Consider the following 16,681-nt stretch of genomic DNA (forward strand, 5'->3'; position numbering starts at 1 on the left):
TTTCTAGTCAAAATATCTCATCACACTTAATATAAGACATAATCACCTAAAGAGTAATTTTTCAGTGAGGTATAAGAACTTATTTTTAGACAATAGATCTTGAAAATCTTATTTCAAGAAATCTTACCAAGATAATTTTCACTTGTTCCATTGGCAGATATTTTTTGTTTAATTCAAGATTTTATTATTATTTTTTGCTTAACTCAAGATTCTTATTTATTTATTTATTTTGCTTAATTCAAGCTAAAAATCTGCCAATGGAACAAGTGAAAATTATCCTTATATTTCTTAAAATAAGATTTTCAAGATATTTTGTCCAAAAATAAATTCTTATAATCTCACTGAAAAATTACTCTTTAGGTGATTATGTCTTATTTTAAGTGTGATGAGATATTTTGACTAGAAATGAGAAAAATACACTTGGTAAGATTTAGATTTTTTACAGTGTAAAAGCATATTTGAGCCGCTGCATCTACAGGCACAGCTGCCTCTAGTTCTTGCAATTGCTACTTAGTGAGGGTTCAGTCCACATCCACCAGAGATCACTAATCTGAGTGATTGTGAGGGACACGTGCAACAACCCAAGGCTGAATTTTCAGTCCTTGAGTCACTGCCTAATCAGTTTGTTATGGCTTGGCGTGACCGCAGAGATTAGAGGAGCCGCTGTTTGGAAGATCAATCGTCTTACTTAGAAAGAAGTCTAGAAGTGAAAGGTTTAATGTCCCAAACACCAACCATGGACATACCGGAACAACTCGCCTCAAGGTTTCCTCCTTTGGAAACAGATACTGAACAGGACTCTGGAGGCCTTGATGAAAGCAGCAACACCATGAACCAGCCAGAGGACAGGTGAGGACCACCACCTGTAAACTGAAGGAAAAATAATTTAAGCATGCATTTAGATTAAATATTTTCTTTCTGTTTCTAGTCATTCCATAGATATATCTTCAGTCCTCAGGTCAGTGGCGATAAACCAAACCTGGGATTTTGAGAAAATGTTCTCAGTTATGCCCAAGCTGTTCTCTCTCCCAACACCTGAGGAGGATGAGTCGGTAGCTGATCAGAATCAAAGCTCAGAGGGGTAAGACGGGTTATACCAGTGCTTCCCAACCTTTTTTGTGGCTCGTGACCCCATTTTAAAATCCCAAATTTCAGGCAACCCCAGACATTCATAACAGAGACTTTTTGTTTTTTTGGCTAAAATTAATTTGTTTTTGATCATGTAATAGTTTGCTATACTATGTTGCAAATAAATGTTAATTTTAGGCAACATATAGACTATATAATGTAAATTTTTATTAGTAAGTTTTAATCTTTTTTAATAAATTATTAGAAATTTCAGGCAACCCCAGACATTCAAAACAGAGACTTCTTTTTTTTTTGGCTAAAATTAATTTGTTTTTGATCATGTAATAGTTTGCTATACTATGTTGCAAATAAACATTAATTTTAGACAACAACATTTAGATTGTATTATGTACATTTTTATAAGTAAGTTTTAATTTTTAAATTTTTTTTTATAAATTATTAGAAATTTCAGGTGACCCCAGACATTCAAAACAGAGGCTTTTTTTTTTGGGCTAAAATTAATTTCTTTTTGATCATGTAATAGTTTGCTATAATATATTGCAAATAAATGTTAATTTTTGACAACATTTAGACTATACAATGTAAATTTTTATTAAGTTTTAGTTTTGAATTTTTTTTTAAATAAATTATTAGAAATTTCAGGTGAACCCAGACATTCAAAATGGAGACATTTTATTTGCTAAAATTAATTTGTTTTTGATCGTGTAATAGTTTACTATACTATGTTGCAAATAAACGTTAATTTTAGGCAACATTTATACTGTATAATGTAAACTTTTATTAGTAAGTTTTAATTTTTTATCAATTACTAGAAATTTCAGGCGACCCCATTTGAATTCCAGGCGAGCCTACGTGGGGTCCCGACCCCAAGGTTGAAAAACTGGGTTATACTCTTATGCTTTGTTTTTGTTTTTTGTAACTAACTGGGTCTTTTTTAATCTCCCAGGACAACGGATCCAGTTGAGGGCAGAGTATGCGGCCCATTTCAGTCCAAGTACATGAATAATTGTAAGTTTACTGCTGTGTTTTAGGCTCCTCGTCAGTCACTGGGTGGATTTACATTTCCTACAGACTACTGTCTCTCTTTCCCCGGTTTTCCAGTCCCTCTGTATCAGCACTACTGGCTGAAGAGTTTGAAGAATGACCTGCATCAACTCAAAAAGCCTAGCCTCTCTGAGCTGATGAACCCTGAGAATCTGCAGGAACTTCGGTCTCATTTTTCCCCTCGTCACCAATTGGAGACAGTTTCCCCCCATCTGAGACTTACACTGACACTCCCTTGTTCAAGTCCACCTACCCCGATTAAGGTGACTCCGTCCACGCTTTGGCAAGATCTGGATGAGGTCAAAGCGTCTGGTCTACTTAGCACATTGACCACAAGAGAGATTCGCCTTCAAGAGGTGTGAAAAGCTTCTCCATTCATTCTCTTCATACGTGATAACCATCCAGATGAATTCATTCATTCCCATTTTCTCTTTTATGTAGACAATGTTTGAGTTGATGGGCTCTGAGGCTTCTTATTTGAGGAGCCTCCAAATCGCTGTTAATCATTTTTATGTATCCGAGGCTCTGAAACAAGCCCTGTCTCAAATGGAGCACCACATTTTGTTTTCCAACATTCAGCGATTGATGGCAACAAGTGAAAGGTGAGAGCTGTCATACAGAATCTTTATAGAGTTTCTGTTACTGTTGAGCTGATGTTTGTGTCTATTTCAGGTTTCTTATGGATCTGGAACTTCGGCTGGGAGAGAATGTGTTCATATCTCAGGTTGGAGACATTGTGCTTCAACACTGTCCAGCATTTCACAGGCTTTATGTGCCATACGTGACTAACATGATGTACCAAGAGGCTCTTTTGAACCAGCTGCAGTAAGTCAAATTTCTGCTCCTCTCAGCAGTGACTTTGGTCAACAAACTTTATAGATTTCGCAGAGTTCCCACATGTCCTGGAAAATAATTGACCAATTTTCCAGTTATGGAAAATGAGAAAAAACGTCAAATATCCTGGAAACAGTTAAGTTATCCTCCCCCTGCCTTGTGACCTTATGTGCCCAAACTGAAACCAAGGAAATTCTTTTTTAGTGTTTGATTGAAAATATCCAAATATTTTTAGAGAAAGTAAGAGAGAAGAGAATGTTGAGTTGGGAATTGCCCAGTTAAACATTGTAACTCCAGTTTGTCAGACTAATGAAGTGCTATGCTATAATCTGTGGGTGTGTTTGCATTATTCTGATACATTTGTCATAATTATTTTTCATAGATATATTATAGCCATAGACTGCACATCAAATGTCTGAGTAATAAACATAGAAACAGTCTGGGTAAATGCAAGTTACAACTGTAGAAAAGAACACTTCCAAAAAATGAGGGACGGGAATGTAGTAGTCTATGACGTGACAACTCATCTCTGTAGAGCAGGGGTCTCAAACATGCGGCCCAGGGGCCAAATGCGGCCCGCCAAAGGTTCCAATCTGGCCCTTGGGATGAAGTGTGAAAATTCCACAGTCAAGGCTGCCGAACTCATTTTAGTTCAGGTTAAACATACAGACCAGTATGATCTCAAGTAAAATAATTGCATAATAACCTACAAAAAATAATGACTCCATATTTTCTTCTCGGTTTGATGTGAAAAAAATATTACATTATGCCTATAAATAGGGATGTCCGATATTGGCTTTTTTGCCAAAAACCGATATGCCGATATTGTCCAACGCTTAATTTCCGATTCCGAGATCTACCGATATCGCTGCCGATATATGTGGGATATTAAACTAATTTTAGGTAACATCACATATCTCCTGTCATGGAATTAACACATCATGCCTAATTTTATTGTGATGCCCCTTTGGATGCATTCTCAAATGCAACAAGGCTTTTAAAATGTAAACACTGTCTGTGCAAAGAATACGTACTTCAACTTAAGTTGTGGAAAAAATGCCATATTTATTTTCTCTCCCTCCCTCCATGAGTCTATTACAGTGTGGCAACTCTACTGTACAATTTTGAAAACTGCACATTTCTTTCAGCTACAAACAACGCTTCATTTATGCGTCGGTAAATGCCGGTGAAATCAAGGCATTATTTTATCGGTTTTAATGATAGGCAAAAAAACCGATACCGATATTCACCAATATTACATTTTTATGCCAATATCGGGCCGATAATATCGGTGGGCCGATATTATCGGACATCCCTACCTATAAATAATGACAACTTCAAATTTTTGTCTTCGTTTTAGTGCAAAAAATAACATTCAATTATGAAAATCTTTACAAACTATCCTGTAACAATTAAACGTGAATAACCTGAACAAATATGAACGACCTGAAATGTCTAAATAAAATGAAGCATAATTTTGACAATATTCTGCCTGTTACTAAGTGTTTAGTGTCTTTGTAGATCCAATCCATAATACACATGTATAAATGATAAGTTGAGGCATAATTTTGTTAAAATTGCACTTACTTTTCTTCAGAAATTTCATTTTTTTTCAGGTTATTCACATCTGTTTTGGTTGGACAGTTTATAAATGTGTTTACATAATTTAATGGGGGATTTTTGCACTAAAACAAGGACAAAAATTTGGAGTTGTCATTATTTACAGGTTATTATGCTATTATTTTACTGGTCCGGCCCACATGAGATCAAATTGGGCTGATTGTGTCCCTTGAAAGAAAATTAATTTGAGACCCCTGCTGTAGAGGCTGAAAATTTCCTGGAAAATAATTTCAGGGAAAGAGTGGGAACCCTGTTTCTACCTTCTCTTGTTTTCTTTTTAAGACAACAGAACAAGGAATTCATGTATTCACTTAAGACTCTTGAGCAAGATCCAGTGTGTCAAAGACAGAGCTTCAAGTCCTTCTTGGTCCTTCCCTTTCAGAGAATTACTCGCATTAGACTCATTCTGGAGGTTGGCATTTACATACACTTGAATTACACCATATACATATTTGTTTTTTTGTGTGTTTTGTTAACTAAGGCAGCTGTGGTTTAATTTCAGAGCATCCTGAAACTGACTGAACCTGAATCCGATTCATTTCCAAGTCTTGAAAAGGCAATAGAAGCCATTCATGAAGTAAGTATCTAAACGTAGACGCAACTGAAGTCAGCAAAGAAATTGGATATCTGCTCTAACTGGTGTGTGTTACTCTTAAAGTTGGCAAATAAATAGGAATTTCCAATTAAACTGTTAAAAATGCTTAAAATGTACAAATGTCATTTTCGGCTCTTTGATCAGGTGGTGAGGGAGTGTGACGATGGGGTGAAGAAAATGAAACAAATTGAGGAATTGATTTGCCTGGAAACACTACTAGATTTTGGCAAAGTTAAGGTGTCAACTTTTCTTTGCAGTAAAAGTTTAACACAAATGATTCTGTACATGACCTGTAGATGGCAGTAAATTCTAACACATGCTCCTTCACCCATCCAGTCAATCCCTCTGGTCATAAGTGGACGTTTTCTAGTCCGTGAGGGTCCAGTGAGACAGTTGATAGTAGAAGGAACCAGCATCCCAAGAACAACACTCATCAGCGTCTACCTGCACCTCCTCAGCGACCTTCTGATCATCTCCTCTAAAAGGTCAGTTTTACATCCACTCATCAGACACAGATGAGGGAAATGCTAAAGCAACCTCACACCCCACCACATTTGATTGGCCCTTCATGAATTCTTCTCACTTTGTTACTGGTCATTGAAGTATTTTTTCATAGTAGTTTTTCATAGTGGGGCTTTGCCACATATGTGTTGATAATATCTAGTTTAAATATGGATATATGAATATATTACTACTATATAGGACAATATAGAATATTTTATGTATTTATATTATGTATTTATATGTGTTTTTATTTGTTTTTTTGTTTGTTTTGTTTTTGTTCTTTTTAGTTTTTATTAATATCTGGTAGGAAAAGTTGTAAAGGAGTATTATCATATTCGTGTATATAGGAAAAAGGATGTGTGATATTATACTGTTGTTGTTGTTGTTGTTGTTGTATTAATATTCATACAAAATAATTGCTATATAATGATCATAAGGGACAGAAATTGGGGGTAGGAGTACATAAGTTTTTACTTCTTCCTACTCCTTTTCGAGCATGTATAATTTCATTTCATTTGTTTTATTATTATTATTATTATTATTATATTGTTGTTGTGATATTAATATTCATACAAAAATAATTGCTATATAATGATCATAAGGGATAGAAATTGGGGGTAGGAGTATGTAAGTTTTTACTTCTTTCTACTCCTTTTTGAGCATGTATAATTTCATTTCATTTGTTGTAGTAGTAGTAGTTAGTTAGTTAGTTGTTTGTTTGCTTATTAATCATTTATGTACCAGTACTTATATTTTGTGGGTTGATTTTTGTTTTGATTTCACTGTCTACATGTTCGAAATAAAGATTTCATTCATTCATTCCTTCATTCATTCTCTTTCTGCATTGTATCAGGGATGAGCAGTTCATAGTGCTGGATCATGCTGAATTCCCTACACAAGTGTGCACTGAGCATTTAAACACTGAAGTCCTGGGTTTACCTTCAAATTCCTTCATACTTCGCCTCTTAAAGAGACGAACTGGACAACCCACTGCCATGATACTTGTTACAGACACAAGGTAAGACAAACTAACCAGTTTTGTTGTTAGTCACAAATGTCACTGAGCACCCATTTATGCATGTTTTTTTTTTTGTTTTTTTTTTGTTTAATGCAGCTCAGCTAAAGAGACATGGATGAAGGCGCTGTCATCGAAACACTGATGAAAAGTGGGGAAACAATTCTGCAATTTTTATTTTTCTACATTGACTCTTTAACATTTGACTGTTTATACCTTAAATATCAGTGTTAACTTGCACATTCACTTATCTTTTCTTGATTGCATTTGACTGTTGATAAATGCATTTGCCTAACACTCCCACACAACATGAAGCTGATAGACTTAACTGTTTGCAGACACATGAGCAGTAATAGGACACTTTTTTGGTGACACATCATGAAGGTCCTGGGTTCAATTCCAGCATCAGTTGATGGGGGTGGGACCTTTCTGTGTGGAGTTTGCATGTTCTCCCCATGTCTGTGTGGGTTCTCTTCCAAAGACATGCACTGATAGGTTAATCTAAATTGCCCATAGGTGTGAATGTCAGTGACTGTCAGCCCTGTGATGAACTAGCGACATATCTAGGGTGTACCCCGCCTTCACCCATAAGTAGCTGGAATAGGCTCCGGTGACCCTGGTGAGGATAAAGCGGGTTCAGATAATGAATGAATGAATGTTTATAACTTAAATATCAGGGTTAACTTGCACATTCACCTCCACTTATCTTTACTTGATTGCATTTGACTGTTGATAAATGCACTTGTCAAACACTCCCACACAACATAAAGCTCAAACTTTTAACTGTTTTCAGACACATGAGAAGTAATAAGACAGGTTTTTTTTTTAAAGGAAATACAATTTTACTTGTAAAAATATCTTTTAAACAAGTATTTTGCAGCAACATTGTAATTACTAAATAAAGATGTTAAAAAAATTAAACAAATCCTTGTTGGTAATGTTACCACAGTGCCTAATGTACAATTTATGCTTTTTGGCAAATGAACAGAGCCCCTTTACAGCGACTGAAACCACCCAAATAAATCTTTCTTACAATTTTTAGTACCAGGGAAAGCTATGAAACACAAATTATAATAATTGCATAATATCTGTGAAATAAGGCAGTCAAACTTAACAATAAAAATTACCTAGATATTATGTCCTTCTGCCATGAACTGGCAGCTCTGCAATTCATGAAACACAATGTTAGTGGAAAAACTAAATGGAATGTATTGTTTTGTGAATCAGCTCCAGCTTTTAATAGATGCAACCTTGGCTCATGTCCTTGCATCAAGTGTCATGAAAATCTGAAGTAGATTTTACACCATTCTGCTAGTAGATAAACAAAACATACTTGTCAGAGTTAAAAAAAAGTCATCGGAAGGAAAGGCTGAGATTACAGACAGCAGCCTGTCTCAACAGTGCCTGTCTCCATTTCACCTCATGGCAGACAAAGGGGATGCCACCAAAAGATGAAACTGTTCATGGTCTCCATGTAATATTGACATTAAATTAGAGTTGCTGTCTCCCGCTGTGAACGGTAGCTGCCTGATCCGACTGTAACACAGTCCTGATGCCACAGGTTTTCTGCCAGGCAGTTGAGGAGGGGGGCTACGTCACCAAGTCCATCACTGACCTCCCCTCCCATACGCAGCACCGGTAAACCCGACGTCATCTGGAAACCCCTCACATCTTTCTCTGCTACATCACAGTGCATGAAAAGATCAATCTGGAGGGAAATGTCAAGGAAAGGACTTGTGGGCATTGTTTTAAAGTGATGAGTGCTTTAATAATACAATGTTCTTCCTTTGAATGGAAGGTAGATGATGAACAAGTGTTTGACCCAAGATAAATAACAGGATAATTTGTAATCAAAGCCAAGGACTTCTTTTGTCTGTAAACCCATATTCCATGTTCCTTATTATACTAAAATTGTATTATATTTAGTCAAGCATACAATCTGGAGCAAGAGGAACACTCACAGGAGCAACAAATGTGTATTAATTCACAGCACATAAAGACCCAGTGCTACTTTTGTGGCATTTCCCAAAAGAATTTGTCTCTATATTTAACCTCTCTTAAGTGATTTATTACCATTGATTGTAATATTCCTTATTTTGCATTTTTTTAGTGAAAATCATGTATTTTTGAATATCTAATTTACCAATCATGATGATGTTTATTAAAGATCAGAGCAAAGTTGAGGGTTATATCAAAAAGAGAGAAAACTGAAGAAAAAGTGACTTTTTCAGCCAAGATATCATTAATTGAACATAAAAACAAGTGTCTCCATCCACTGTCATTGATCAAACTCCATGGGTTTTACTGGTGAATCAATGTTGAAGATGATGTTTCCACGGTAACTACGGAGCCTCTGAACATCCAAATGGGTCATATCTGATGACCATGAGAAGATGACAAACTGCATTTTACACCAATTATTTACATGTATTGATGGGTTTAGTGGATCAGAAGTTATTAAACGTTTTAGATCAGTAGATGGTTTTGGTTGCCGGTGGATGTTTGGGTCTTAATGGGTTAAAATAACAAATGCATCATAAACTCATGTTTGACTAAGAAGTACACTGGGCAGTAGTTACAAGATAACTTGTGATGGAAGACAGTCAGAGGTATGTGGGATCTATATAACAAAAATGAAGCTATTGTCATTCTACATTTTAAGTATACACAGTAAATATATAGCCGTTAGTGTTTTCATGCAAGTTCTGACAGTAAGAAAATGACTCAATTATCTAAACTGGATTGAAGGAACAAAAATCCCACAACTGAATGTGTTTACTCCGATACTGGTAAAACTACATTTTCGAAAGGATACTTGGTGCCAACCACTAATTTAACAACTCGATCCAGAGGTGGTTCAGTCCACTTCTTTATCTGATTTGAAAGATCTTCAAATGACGTCCTGTCAGTGAAGGAGAAGAGGAACAAGACAGCATCCACCTGTTCCTTACAGGACTGGAAGTAAAAATAACTGTATTCAGACATGGTGTAACTTCAAAGTTTTGCTTTTTATCTAGAACATAAAACAATAATTAGCAAATTTGTCACTAATTTTTTTTTTTGTCTCAACACAATATGACTAAATGAGGTATTTTATACATACCGGAAGCAAATGGTCAAATCTTCGCAAAGCATTTTCTCCACAGTCCCAAAGCTGCAGGCGGAAAAATAACACTCTGCCATTTTCTGTTAGTTTCACTGGCCAATGCACTACTGTTGTCTCAATACCTAAAGTAACAGAAGATACAGTGATTATCTTGATGGAATAAAAATGTCAACAGAAGCCATTTTAATGACTGTAGCAAAGTTGCGTAATGGTTACTATTACTCGTCATGCTTTGTCTTTGACCTACCTGTGGTTTCATAATGCATGTTAGGAATATTCAGGCCTGCAAGACGTGCAGCAAGAGCAGTTTTTCCAACTCCACTCTTGCCGGAGATGAAGATTTTATACTGAACTGTGTCCACAGCATTAAGTGGGGACATCACTGGGGACTCCAACAGCCCTGTAAAACAAATAATAAAATGACAACTAGAGAATATAAATGTTTTAAAAGTTTGGTGTGTATTAGTAGTTGGTTAAGTGTACTGCTGTACTTTCCAAAAGGTACATGTCTAAGAGTGAACTACAGGTCAATCACACATTATGATTTAGTTTCTTTACTGTCCAGAATATATGTATATATTAGATCTGTAATATCTGTAACTTTTAGTGTCAGGCTCAATACTCTATTACTGTCTTTTTTTTTTTTTTTTTTCTTTTGCTATTATATTGAAGTTATTTTAATGTCTGACTTATGGTTGCCCAGTAGTAAAACACTACATCTTGCTTTTCTTTTTTTACTGCCCCTTTTCCTCACTAATTTCACCCTCCTCATCCTAAATACATAAATTATATTAGAATATTTTTGAGTTCATTTAAAATTAGCTCCTGTTCCTTGCACACAGCATGGAACCCAAAGTAGCCACCTAACGTGAATAAAAAAAAAATCACCCCAGATAATAACTGGATAAACTTTCATACCGAAGTTTTTCCGCCTTTTCTTGTGTAGGATTTTGCTGAAATAGTCTTTGCTGTCTTTACATCGATGCCAGTCAGATACGACGACGGATCCGGGAGCTGGAACTTGTGTCATCTTGATACTCTACCTAGCTAGAAGGCTAGCATCACAGCATTTAAGCGTTAGGTCTAAACAGGACATACAGTTGTTTTTTTTGTATCTACAATAGCCTATGATGGGATTAAAACGATGCCAAAACTACTTGGAAACCATTGTGGTTTGCAAATTGCGTATATTTCTAGTCTCCGAGAGCAGCTGGATGGATACAACTCGATGAAAATCAAACTTCCGTACACTAAAATGTCCCTTGACAACCGCCGTCGTCACTTCCGCTATGTCCAGTTGCCATAGAAACGCAGTTTAAATCTTCAACTTTAGTGTCAAACAAAATATGTATATTTTACTTTTCTAAGCCTTTGGTTACACGGTGAAAACAAATCTATTCTTAACTTGTATTTTCCAAAAAATAACTTTGAACATTAAACATTTAGGGCTCCATCATTACTTAAGCGGAAATAATTGATTAAACACACACACCATGTAGTTTTTATTATATAGCCTATTCATTGAATTTGAAAAATATTTATTTATTTACATTTAATAATTAATAATCAGTTTCATAGTATTAAACTTAATTATTGATATTATTTTAAAATATAATTTAATCATTACATTTTTAATGTAAGAATCTGTAATTGTAATTTTCTTGATTGATAATTAAATTTTCTTGGCACATGGCAATAAACTTGAACAAGAACATGAACCATAAAATAATTTTTTTAAATGAAACTGAAATTATCTTTTACTTATAGACAAGGCTGATCAGCATGTACTTTAACATCAGTTTAACATCAAGTTTTATTGTATTATTATTGAAGTATTATTGTTTGTTTGCTTCTATTCATTTTTTTTTTATTTATGCTTTTTGTTTGTGGAGGAACTCAACTGCAAAATGAAGTAACTGTCACTGCTACAATTGTATTAACCCATCATTATTCTGTTTGACAGTCATGAAGGTTCACCCTGCTATGGTTTGAATGTTTTATGGAATATCTTTTTTCCATAAACAAAAACAAACAAATACATGCATACAAATGTAAAAAAAAAAAAAAAAAACCTAGTAATGTCATAAAAGTTGTGTTTATCTGTAGAGGGTTCACACACTAAATCCTTCTCTATGGCTATGTTCTATGGATTTATGTGGAACTCATAATCATTATTTTTGTCTCTGAGCCTGACCTGTTTATATTCCTAAACACTAAACATATCACTCATGTAATACAATCTTGAAAACATGTTATTTACTTGAGGACAAAATGTTACCACATGACAGAAATGACTCACAGGCTTTTCATATTTCATGAGAGCTGAGAATTTATCACAGTATTTTTACAACATATCAGAATATCCATAACAAAGCAGAAAATGTGACTTTTTGAACAGTTTTTGCAGTTTTATTAGGCATAAGTGCACTGGAATGGCATTGCTCATATTTCTAATAGTCCTGAATGCTGTTGAGGTTGGTTCCTCTCCCCACCACTGTATGCCATTGAACACCAGCATCACCAGGTCACATCTGGTCAAATATAGAACAATAAAAAAAGCAAAAAGTTCTACGATCACATACATCAGGAGAAAATGTGAATATATGTCACTATGCTAACATGGGCTACCCTATGAGCTCTGACGGTCAGGATCCCACTGCTCTCCATGTTCAGGGTCACAGATATGGGATCCACATCCACTGGTAGTTTGCATCGGTGGGAAAAAGTGTTTGCGACTGTGCCATCTGGTCCTATCTGCATGACGAGATAAGTTAAAGAATTTGTACTCAAATATCATGTCATTAAAATAAACTTTAAAAATATTGATACAGTTTAACCCATGAAGACCCAAACACCCACTGGTGACCAAAATCATTTACTGATATAAAAAGTTAAATAACAGTTGATTCACTAATTCTATTAATACATGTAGATAACTAGTGTAAAATACAGTTATTCATCTTTTCATGGTCATCAGATGTGATCCATTTGGACGTTCAGAGGCTCCATAGTGAACATGGAAACACCATCATCTTCTACAACATTGATTCACCAGTAAAACCCATGGAGTTTGATCATTGACAGTGGATGGAGACACTTGTTTTTATGTTCAGTTAATACAGTGGTTCTCAATCTTTTTCTGTCAGGCCCCCCTTCGGAGGACGAAAAATCTCCAGGCCCCCCTCAACCCCAACAACATTGTAACAGTGGTGCAATTATAACTTTTGTTGAAGAAACATCAATACTGTAACAATACTTTTTGTTTTTCCTTCAGTTATTTGTTGCGCAAATTAAAAGTAACTAAGATTTTTGCTTGAACAATACAAATAAACTCAACAAGACTGCTCCCTGAGACAATATTTTTCCAAATAAAAATAGGAAATCCGCAATTATCTTACAACTATGACAGTAAAGTTCCTATTTTTAGAACAACAAACAAATTTTGGAAACAGAGACGAACATTTTAGCAATATCAGTGGCTGCAATGAGCCCGTTTCCATTGCACATCTCAGAACATTAAAGTGCAAACTGTACAAACTGTGCAAAAACACAAACATTGCACATTTGTCTTTTCCAGTCCAGTCCTTGTCCATTGTCCAAACTTAAACTCTTTGTCTAGTCTAGTGACAGATCACCATGGCAGTAGATTTGTTTGTTGTACGTCCCTAAAATGAGTCCTGGGTGCTCGAACGCTAAAACATTAGTTCTACCGGCTACATGTTGTAACCTGAAAAAAAAAAAAAAAAACACCCAGGAGTGATCCCATGACCCCCCCAGCAAGCTTTCACGCCTCCCCTAGGGGGCCCGCCCCACAGTTTGAGAAACACTGAGTTAATGATATACAGTATTTTACTGAAAAAGTCACTTTTTAATCCATTTTCTCTGTTTTTCTTTTTTAATTCCCTTCAATTTTAATTTAAGCTTTTATAAACATCAGTCATGATCAGTGAAATCATCGTAGAAAAACACCTGATTTTCACTTAAGAATGCAAAATACTGAGCATATTATTAGAATAAATGGTGATAAATCACTTAAGAAAAGTTAAAAATAGAGAAAAAATCACTTGGGAACTGCCACAAAAGTAGCGCTGGGTCTTTGTGGGTTCAAGTTATTTTTAACCAAACCTTCTCAGCATGGACTTCTATCAGGTTGTTGGTAGATGTAATGATAACATCCTCAGGAGAGAATTCACTCACATCCACCGCGAACTGGAAAATATCTCCAAGAACCTGGATTTTCCCCGTTGGATACGAATGTCCTGAGACAGATGTTTACAGCTGTGAAACCATACAACATAACTTGAAATCACATGGCTTTGGATCTCCTTTTAGCTGACCTGTGAATTTGTGGTCTCTGCAGCTCTGCGGAGGTGGAGATCCTGAACCTTTTTCCATTCTAGTTGACTGTATCTACAGTTTGGATGAGGACAACCTAAGAGTGGCTCATTCTAATCCGATGACTGTCCTTCCATCTCATCTGGTGTATGAGCGTCATCTTGTATGACTGTTTTATAGACCACTGAGCGCTGAGGTGCCTTTGGGATGAGTGTCTGAATGATTCCGCTAAATATGACACAGACTATAGATATTAAATGTGTCAGGACTCTTGTTAAACTGTTGTCCATGTTGTCCAGAGGTCTGACATTTCTAGCCACTCCTCTGACCGGGACTGTGTGAGTCTTTGTGTTTGTGTGAGAGAAGGTGTGGGGATATTTCTGTGTAAATGCTAAAATTATCAATCAGTTGTCACCATCAAGTTCAAGTTACCCAGAGTCCTACATGTGCTAGTGGTGCACATTTTGAGTTTTATGAAAAATGTGTACATAAATCAGTCTGAAGGACTCATTTCCAACACTCAATATAGGTATGTTGAGCTAAAAAAGAATCCGCAGTTGTTGCTGTGTCTTTAAATAGTTTGGCTTTTCAGTTCACCTCCTTACAGGAAGTTGTCAATGAAAAATTCCAGACACGACGGCTCTGTTCGGTAGAGCTGAAAGTGAGATGAACATTTATTTTTTGATATTTTGATACATCAGCAGTCCACTGAAGGGCAAGTGATAGCCTTAAGATCTGACAAATTTGAATTGGCCCATTTAAAGGTCATCCACCTAAGTGTATTAAATATTACTATATTAAACACTCATAGCCACTTTATTAAGAACACCATGCTAATATCAGGTGTATCTAATAAAGTGGCCACTGAGTGTATATTCTGCCGCTGCATCATGTTGTGTGTTTGGTGATATTCTACTGTACATCTCGTTTGTAACCAGTGGCTATTTGTGTAACTGATGTTTTTCTGGCATAAACAAAACATTTTTATCCAGAGATCTGCCACCCACTGGAAATTTTCTGATTTTCTCACTAGAAACACTAGAAATAGTAATGCATGGAAATCCCAGTAGATCAGCAGTTTCTACAAAACTCAGACCAGCCCATCTGGCAACAACAACCATTTTTTCTTTTTCTGATGCTTGGTTTAAACTTCAGCAGACCATCTCAACCATGTCTATGTGATTAAATGCACTGAGCTGCTGTCATGTGATTGGTCTACGATCTATTTGTGTTAACATGCAGTTGAGCAGATGTACCTTACAAAGTGGCCGGTGCAAGAGTATGTGAAGGGAAAAATCTAATATTTCAGCATTTCTATGATGTATATCTACAACAGGGGTGTCAAACATGTGGCCCGGGGGCCACATGTTTGACCCCAAAGGGTCCAGTTCGGCCCCTAGGATGTTTTTGCCAAGTGCAAAAATTCCACAGTCTTGAATTGAATTAAGCAAAAAAAAAAAAATTAGGTTGAATTAAGGAAAAAATCTTCAATTAAGCCAAAAAAAAAAAAAAATCTTCAATTAAGTAAAAAAAAATCTTCAATTACGCAAAAACAAATCTTCAGTTAAGTAAAAAAAAATCTTCAATTAAGCCAAAAAAAAAATCTCAAATTTAGCAAAAAAAAAAAAAAATCTTGAATTAAGCCAAAAAAAAAAAATCTTCAATTAAGTAAAAAAAAACATCTTCAGTTAAGCCAAAAAAAAAAATCTTCAATTAAGTAAAAAAAAATCTTGAATTAAGCCAAAAAAAATCTTCAGTTAAGTAAAAAAAAATGTTGAATTAAACAAAAAAAATGTAAAAAAAAAAAATGTAAAAAAAAAAAAAAAAAAAAAAAAAAAAAGAAATCTTTAGTTTAATAACAAAAAATCTTGAATTAAGCCAAAAAAATCTAGAATTAACAACATTTTTTTTTTCTTTGTTTTGGTGCAAAAAATAACATTAAATTATGAAAATATTTACATTTACAAACTATCCTGAAACAATTGAATGTGAATAACCTGAACAAATATGAACAACCAGAAATGTCTAAAGAAAATTAAGCACAATTTTAACAATTCTCCTTCCTGTTCCTCAGTGTTTAGTGTCTTTGTAGATCTGATCCATAATGCACATGTAGAAATGATAAGTTGAGGAATAATATTGTTAAAACTGCACTAAATTTTCTTATGTTTTTTTATTTAAATTTCATTTTTTTCAGGTTTTTTTTTTTTTTTTTTTTTTTTGATAGTTTATAAAAGTAAGAATTTACATAATTTAATGTTTTGGGGGGGTTTTTTTTACACTAAAACAAAGACAAAAATTTGGAGCTGTCATTATTTATAGGTTATTATGTTATTATTTTACTGGTCTGGCCCACTTCAGATCAAATTTAGGTGAATATGGCCCCTGAACTAAAATGAGTTTGACACCCCTGATCTATAATATAATGAGGAAGTGGACTTTGTCTGTGTGTCCTGGGCATCACACAGAATCCGGAAAGAGCTGACTACTGCAGTTTGGCATACTTTTGTATTTTTGGTCAAGGAAGAGACTAGCGAAA

The 16,681-nt window shown here is 35.1% G+C and overlaps 2 protein-coding genes across 2 annotated transcripts; one reads left to right on the forward strand and one right to left on the reverse strand.

Moving 5' to 3' along the window:
• The first annotated feature begins 463 nt into the window (after positions 1–463).
• On the forward strand, positions 464–7,153 carry LOC115420230 (rho guanine nucleotide exchange factor 19). Its single transcript, XM_030135496.1, has 12 exons — positions 464–849; positions 929–1,081; positions 2,036–2,097; positions 2,191–2,489; positions 2,575–2,735; positions 2,806–2,958; positions 4,870–4,999; positions 5,090–5,164; positions 5,327–5,419; positions 5,519–5,667; positions 6,540–6,704; positions 6,801–7,153. Exons 1-12 carry the CDS (start codon positions 719–721, stop codon positions 6,844–6,846), a joined length of 1,617 nt encoding a protein of 538 aa, XP_029991356.1. The 5' UTR covers positions 464–718; the 3' UTR covers positions 6,847–7,153.
• Positions 7,154–7,611: 458 nt separating this feature from the next.
• On the reverse strand, positions 7,612–11,061 carry cplane2 (ciliogenesis and planar polarity effector 2). The gene is made up of 5 exons (XM_030135498.1): positions 10,726–11,061; positions 10,055–10,207; positions 9,805–9,929; positions 9,515–9,656; positions 7,612–8,408 (listed from the first exon to the last, which is right to left on the reverse strand). Exons 1-5 carry the CDS (start codon positions 10,835–10,837, stop codon positions 8,188–8,190), a joined length of 753 nt encoding a protein of 250 aa, XP_029991358.1. The 5' UTR covers positions 10,838–11,061; the 3' UTR covers positions 7,612–8,187.
• Between the last annotated feature and the right edge of the window lie 5,620 nt (positions 11,062–16,681).

The sequence above is a fragment of the Sphaeramia orbicularis genome, chromosome 5, assembly GCF_902148855.1.
Source record: "Sphaeramia orbicularis chromosome 5, fSphaOr1.1, whole genome shotgun sequence".
Classification (NCBI taxonomy): domain Eukaryota; kingdom Metazoa; phylum Chordata; class Actinopteri; order Kurtiformes; family Apogonidae; genus Sphaeramia; species Sphaeramia orbicularis.

Coding starts and splice junctions, on each gene's coding strand:
- LOC115420230 (XM_030135496.1), top strand. CDS start 719: ATGTCCCAAACACCAACCATGGACATACCGGAACAACTCGCCTCAAGG. Junction 5,165..5,326: donor CAATAGAAGCCATTCATGAA/GTAAGTATCTAA, acceptor CTCTTTGATCAG/GTGGTGAGGGAGTGTGACGA. Junction 5,420..5,518: donor TAGATTTTGGCAAAGTTAAG/GTGTCAACTTTT, acceptor TCACCCATCCAG/TCAATCCCTCTGGTCATAAG.
- cplane2 (XM_030135498.1), bottom strand. CDS start 10,837: ATGACACAAGTTCCAGCTCCCGGATCCGTCGTCGTATCTGACTGGCAT. Junction 9,657..9,804: donor GATTTGACCATTTGCTTCCG/GTATGTATAAAA, acceptor TTTTACTTCCAG/TCCTGTAAGGAACAGGTGGA. Junction 8,409..9,514: donor ATTAGTGGTTGGCACCAAGT/ATCCTTTCGAAA, acceptor TTTCCCTCCAGA/TTGATCTTTTCATGCACTGT.